Raw genomic sequence first — 7,304 nt, forward strand, 5'->3', positions numbered from 1 at the left:
TGGGGACCCCCACCACCGCCAAAAAAAGCAAGCATGAAAAGCTGCCAAAGGGTTTGAAGGAACGTGTCTGCCTCCCACCCCTCAACTATTATAGGACATTCTCAAAAACATTTCAGCACGGTGGCCAGCTTAAGAAACTTCCTCAAAACCTTTTAAGAAAATAAAGGGATTTACCATTTATTTTATAATAGCTATAGATTGTGTTTTGTTGATCTTACCAAACTACAGATTGTTAAAGCATTACAAAAGAAACCTGATGCAAACACAATGATGGGCAATAAACTTGACAACAGTTTGGACCCAATTATTAACAAATACATTTTCTTCTTTATCATTACAAGCAAAGGCAACTTGTACCAAGAGGCTTCTTTCTAGATCTATGATGGGAAAATTAAGGCTCTTGGACCTGACCTAAGTCTGTAGGGATGATTTGTTTATCATCCCTACACAGTAAATGCAGAGCAAAATAAAAACACCTGTAAAAATTGAAACCAAAAACAAAGCAAAGACAATCGACAGGCTCCTCTCAAACAGCAACACTGTTAAAAGCTACACCAATGCAAACAATTAATTATGGATTAAGTCACAGTTTATTATGATCAAAGAACGAAACTCATGGTAGAAGAAAAGTCTAATGGTGCTTGATTTCTTTCTCCTTGCACAATCCTTTGATCCGAACAGAGGTTTCCTTTGCCATTGACTGCAGTCCCCATCCTCATGGGAGAAACTCACAAGCCAAACGCTTCAGCCGTCACATTCCGGATTCAAGTTTCACTTTACTGACCATAAGGAAGGACACTTTGCATCTGAGACAAGATGAGCCTAGGCTGAAGCTCCAGAGAGAGGACACAGCAATGTCTCTCAGCACTCTGACCCTCAGCTTCTCTTTGGGACTCTGTTTTGATGAGTCTGTGCCTGGGTGTCACCTCTGACACTTCCCATCAAAACTGTACGGTAAATCCCAGCCTGTTTTCCGCGATCCTGCTGACTACAGCAGTCTGCAGCCATAAAAAGCCTCCACAGACCTGAAGTGTCTCCGCAAGGCAGCGAAAGCGCACTCAGCATTCATGCTAGCAGACAGGACAAGACGAGAGCCTCCTGATTTAGTGTTAATTCGTTCCGAGGACTGCTTCTAGGGTCTAAGTTTAGAAAATTTACTTCTCTTTTGGTGACTCTTGTAAACAAAATACCAACACTAAAATAAGCAATTTAGGCAGGAGAAGGGGGGAGTGTCCTGTCCGGCAAACCAAACCTTCTTCCAAACTCGATGGGAGAGCCCTGACAGCGACTTAGCTATACTTGGATCTGACCTGGCTACCCTCCCTCAGTCCCTAGCCCCAGATATGCTTGAGATTTATGCAAAAGATTCCAGCTTTCCGAACAAGCTTATCCCAAAGCTTAAACCAACCAGTCGTTGTCTCTGGACAGGACTGAAAGCACCAAATAACTAACAAATTACAACAGTCGTTTATATAAGCCGATTTGATAGGCAGATACTGTAGTGAAACTTCAGTTCATGTGAGCATACTCCATTAGAAGCTGTTAGGAGCTGCCATCGCAAAGTTAGTAACAGGGGTCCAAGAGAAAGCAACGCTTAAATCACCCCTCGACAAACATGGCCTTTGGCTTTCTGCAGAATAATTCAATCCCCCGATATTGTAAAGCAGATCATATTTCATACCGACAGTTAAAAACCAGCAACTCTTAATCTCACTTTTAAAACACAAAATATCCAAGCTACTTGCCTTTTGGCAATTTCTGTGCATTTCCCAGGGCAAGGGCAATACTTCCACAGAGAAGCAGACACCCCAGGCTGGAGAGCATGTTGCATTTGCCTGCTCACAGGAGGAGTGATGCTCCGGGGTGCCTGGCAAACCTGGAACTGCATTTAAGTGGATGTCCTCCACTGAGAGAGGCGGGCGGCTGCACTGAGCTCTGCTGTGGGCTTACTCACAGGGGGTGGAGACAGGATGACATCACACCCTTTCCCACACACTCAGGGAAAAAAAAAAAAGTAGGCGCAACAGCAAAAACATATCCTCTCATTTCCCTCTCAAGCACTGTGACTGTCTGCCTCTTCTCTGTTCCCTGATACAAGAACTGAAATTATGACCAATCTGTTCAGGGAAGAACTGCTACCCCGGCAACTCTGAAACATTTGATGAACTAGTTTAAAGAATAAAAAGGTATGATTAAGCCCATTAAAACATTAAAATATAAAATAAAATTTTATTAAGAAGGAAACTGCTTTTAATTAGCCAGGAAACCAATCCAATTCTTCCCTTTTAAATGGGTCTAATGTTATAAGAAACCTTAAAAGAGGGTCCTAAATTATGCAGTTGTATACTGTGAACACATGTATACACACATACAAACACACACACATGTGTATATATGTATATGCACATATTCCATAGGTGTGGGTGTAGAGACAGAGAGGTAGCACATGACCTTATCCCCACAATGGGCTAGCCTCTGCAACAACCTTTGGCATGGTGGCTATGCAGGAGCTATAGTGCTAGCAATCTCTGTTTTCGCAGTAAGAAAAGCTGAGGCATAGAAAAAGGGGTGTCCCAACCAAACAGTCTGCAGAATAGCAATGCATACAGGCTTTGAAAGGGCCCCCTTAATTGCTTTGAGCGTCTTTGCTATGTTATCAACACTGTTTCCATTCCAGGGTTTGCTTCATGACAGACATTGATCTAACCAATTTACACATTACTAAGGCATTCATTCTTCAGACCCATCTATGACAAAGACATTGTGACCACTCTTGATTTTGATTAAAAAACCGAGCAAAGGGAAGTGAAAGAAAAGTTTCAGTGTCATGGCACAAATAAGTGATGATGGCATTTAAGTAGGTCACGTGACCACAGTTCCTTTAGTCTACCTTATTAAACTTTAAATTCTAAGATAAAGATGAGGGCTGGGAAGATGGCTTGGTCAGTAGAGAGCCCGCCACTCAAGCATAAGCACCTTAGTTCTTCAGATCCTACCACCCACATAAAAAGTCAAACACCACAGCAAGCATCTCCAGTCCCACCAATGGGGAGACAGAGACAGGACTAGCCCTGGAGCTTAGGATGAAGACAATCTCACTGAATGGGTGAGTTCTAGATTCGGCAAAACCTTATCTCAAAAAATAAGGGTGAGAGCAACTGGAGAGACACCCAGTGTCACTCTCTGGCCTCACACAGGCACACAGCATATCCGTGCATAAGTATACGTACAGACAAACACATGGACACACATGCAGTACCAGTTTCATAAATTCACTAGTCACATTTTTGCATTTACCGTAGTGTCTGGCACGCAGAAACATATACGGTAGAGATTGCTGAAGACAGTCATAAAGGATAACGACAGCAAAGCCCTTAATGAAGAAGAATGGTAGCAGGACCGTTCATTGGGAAGTCCCGTGTGTGTCCTCTCTGCTACAACACATTGCGGCAAACACAAGCACACTGCTGGAACGGCCAGGCTCACTTGATGCTCCGAGTGTTTCTATGTTCATATCGATTCATTGCAAATAGCTTATCTCGGGCGTTGCTATAACTAAACCAAAATCAGCCAGAGGGAGGTAGAATGACATCATTCAAATGAAATTTGATGGCGGGATTTCCAAAAGTAAGAAGGACACCTAAAGAGGCAGTGCCATCTTCCAAATAGAGAGGTGGCACGGATTGAGGTCATTTGTTGCTGGCCGCCTGAGCCCTCACCATAGGAATATTCTGGCGCTGGCTTCGGAAGGGGCTGGGGTATTTCACATGTTCCTCACCTCTGATTTTCTGTTTAAACAGGCAGCTCCCTCAATCCCGAGATTCACACTCAGCCAGCTGTCCCTGCGGCCTCTACGCTCTACAGTGCTTAGCCACGAGGCTACGCCAGTGAGGCCGGTGTTAGAGGAAAGAAACCCAACAGAAACCCAAACACTGTGGGACTGCAACCCCAGAGAACCTAGACAACAAAGAGAACCCTAAGAGAGACGTACATGGATTCACCTAGGAAGGAGAAAAAGACAAAATCTCCTGAGTAAATTGGGAGCGTGGGAAACGGGGAAGGATGGTGGAAGGGGAGAGGGGAGGAAGGAAGGGGAGCAGAGAAAAAAATGTAGAGCTCAGTAAAAACAATTTAAAAACAAAACAGTGTGAGACCTGGTGCTAGACATAGGTAATGGAATTCGAGGATCAGACTCAGCTTGGCCAGCAGAGGAAGCCTGGTTCACATTAGAAGTCAGTGTTTGTCGCTTGGAACCAAGCGGACACCAGTGAAATGGAGGCCAGCTTCTAATATTATGTCAGGGAAAGATGGTTGCACTATTCTAGACAGTAGGACAAACAAGCAGTCAACAGACACACTGACAGAACCAGAGCTCAGCCAGGGAGGGGAAGTGGCTTGGAGAAAGGGACCTCACACATAGGACATTTTAGCACAGTGCCTAGATTTCCTGTCTTTAGAGTCCCAACACAAACAGGATGAACACATCCTTTCTCACATGAGTAAGCCTTGGGGCTTAGGTCACAGAATCACAGAAAAGGCTTTAGGCTCCTCGCAGGGAAAAATTGAACCTGACCTCGGGCTCAGTGGAGGTGACTTCGGAATTATTTGTGCAACTCCATTAGGTTTCTCCATCTCCACTCTTTGGATGACTTCTTAAGGCATGGTGTCTTACTTGAAGACATAGAAATGCCAAATTCCAAACACTGTAGGACGAAAGTCATTGTCACTAATATCTGTGAAACATTATGCCTAAAGAATCCTTAGGAAGGACTTTGAAAAGCATACAAAATGTCCTAATTACTGTCATTTTATGAAAATACAGGTCATTTGTTTCTTGATTACCATTGTCCTCGCTGTCTAGAAGAATATAACTGGGACATGTGAAGCAAGTGTCAAAGGAAATACAGCTCGCAGATGCCCAAAAACTCGCTAACGGACAGTCCTGGATTAATGCACAGAACACTGGAACGCAGTCTGGAAAGCGGTTGTTAAAAGTCAGTTCTCTGAGGGTCCTTCTGCTTCTGCAGATCTTATGAGTAGAGGCACCAATTCCCGATGTTGTAGGCTACATCCTGAGAAAAGGCGCACTGCCATAGCCTTGGAAGACGGAACTGTTACTATAAATGCAGCATCTGGCTAGAGCAAGCAGGATACATGGTCCTCTCCCAGCAGGAAAGATTTGTTCCCGTTCTCTATTATTCCCCATGTCATATACAGGTATCACCTATGTTAGTTTGTGTTGCCCTGTGGAGACTGAGAATCTAAGCTCTGATGAAAACATTATTCAAGCCACTGTTGTAACTGTGAGTAACACACCTGACTCTGCCTTTGACTCAGAAATCCTGTGTCACACCAGCATCTGTGAGCAAACACGTGCTTAACTTGTACACATGGTAAAAATCTCAGACTTCTGCAGATCTGACAATAATTGGGCCACTTTCAAATATCTTATTATATCTGCTTTAGCAGAGTACTTCGTTATAATGCCTATATAGAAGCCCAGTGTAAGAATTAGCTGTGACCCTCACAGCGTGTGCTATGTTGCTAGATTTTGCTTATTAAACCATATATGTTTTCTTTATTGTAGCACTACAGAAAGTCCCTGATTGCTTTTCTCTCTAAAACTGTTCTGACTGGCTATTTTAGCAACTGTGTTTCTCTTTGTAGTACTGTAACCTCCTTTCTCTATCTGTTCAGATTCCTAGAAAACCAGTGCCAAGTTTATCTTCCACCCACATTCAGGTATAGGTCTATGATGTGCCTTTTTTTTGGTGTTTTGTGATAGGATTTCTCGGTGTAACAGCCTTGGCTGTCCTGCAACTAGCTCTGTGGACCAGGCTGACCTCTAATTCACAGAGATGGACCTGCCTCTGTCTCCCAAGCGCTGGGACTAAAGGTGTGTGCCAACACCGCCCAGCTGCGGTGTGCATTTTAAAAACATCATTCCTGCCTCTATTTTTCACCCACACCCTCATATCTTGCTTATTTTACTCAGAGTCTTAATTTATGTGACTTTTAAAGGTGTTTTAATTTCTTCTGGAACAAGGTAAGGCACAGCCAGCTGTCCCCATGCACAGGAACTGTGTCAGGAAAGTCTTACACATGTGTACAGTCAAAACCTGGAGACCTGTTCTCTGTTTTCCTTGCTACAAACAGTGGACACTGCAGTGTTTGTTACAATAGTCACCTCCCCTCAATGTGCACGTGTTCTCCGGGGATATGAGAATGAGGTGCATGCTTCTAGAGGGTGTCTAGAATACAGGTCTAAATAGGGGTCATGATTTGCAGTCATTCCCTGCTGGTCTTTTAATTGCTCGATATTAATCCCCGGGCTTCAAGTGAAACTTGCATAAATCTTCCAAATCTTGGAAGTAAACTCTTTGCAGCAGTTCATCCTAATAGTCCACTATTTTTAGTCACTAGTATGTTAGGAACCATGGCAGAGGATTTTTTTTAAAAGCTTACATACATTTGCAATTAATAATATCTGAAGGTATGCTGTGGTTTTTAGGGATGCTAATAAAAATACTTTTAATGTGACTCATTCTAAATGGGAAACCCAGCATTCTGCCTTTCAGCCCAAACCTCACGTCTGTAATTACTGCGTTGAAAGAGACTTATGATCCAACTGGACAAGCATCCTGCTCCTGTGAGGGTACACTTGGCCAGGGTATGAAACTCTCTCACAGGCTTTGCAGAGTGCAGAAAAGCACAAAGTGTTTGAGTTGCGCTTATAGGGCTTTCTTCAATCTCTCCGAAGGCATCTTGACCTCTAGCTTCAGGCTTTACTGCCCTGAAGTGACTAACAACTTTTATAAAAGAATGAAGAGAATTCTTGCTTTGGCCTAGAAAGACCAAACAGCCATTAAATGGTTCATCTCTGGGTTGTAAAACTGGCCTCTGAACGAGTTTAGTTTCTACAGATGCAATAGAATACCACAAAGTAGGTAATTTGTGAAAAATAGACATTTTTCCTATGGATCCAGTGGTGATGACCAAAGCCATTAGTGCTTGCATATGGCATTTGAACCGAATCCTAGCATGAGGTGAAAGGGCAGGTGAGAGAAAGGAATAGACTGACATTTATAATACTTTCATTATCTCATCATTTCAATCTCTGTTTATGATAATAATCCATTCTTGTGACTGAGCCATACCACATAATCAATCTCTTATTATGCCCATCCCACAACAATTGCTCACTGGGGACCAAGTTTCCAACACATCAACTTTTAGAAACATATTCAAGCAATAGATTCTCCTTTGTATCCAAATCCTACGTTCTTCAAGGTGCTAAGGACCTA

General features: G+C 43.1%; 1 protein-coding gene across 1 annotated transcript in view; it reads right to left on the reverse strand.

Moving 5' to 3' along the window:
* LOC121461753 (ABI family member 3 binding protein) overlaps nt 1-1,861 on the reverse strand; it is a 213,048-nt gene extending 211,187 nt beyond the window's left edge. The window contains exon 1 of the mRNA XM_041673008.1: nt 1,746-1,861. Coding sequence (XP_041528942.1) covers nt 1,746-1,824 — 79 coding nt within the window. The 5' untranslated portion in view covers nt 1,825-1,861. The remainder of the gene's footprint in view (nt 1-1,745) is intronic.
* Between the last annotated feature and the right edge of the window lie 5,443 nt (nt 1,862-7,304).

The sequence above is a fragment of the Microtus oregoni genome, unplaced genomic scaffold, assembly GCF_018167655.1.
Source record: "Microtus oregoni isolate MIOR12 unplaced genomic scaffold, Mior012 000023F_ref0000262, whole genome shotgun sequence".
Classification (NCBI taxonomy): domain Eukaryota; kingdom Metazoa; phylum Chordata; class Mammalia; order Rodentia; family Cricetidae; genus Microtus; species Microtus oregoni.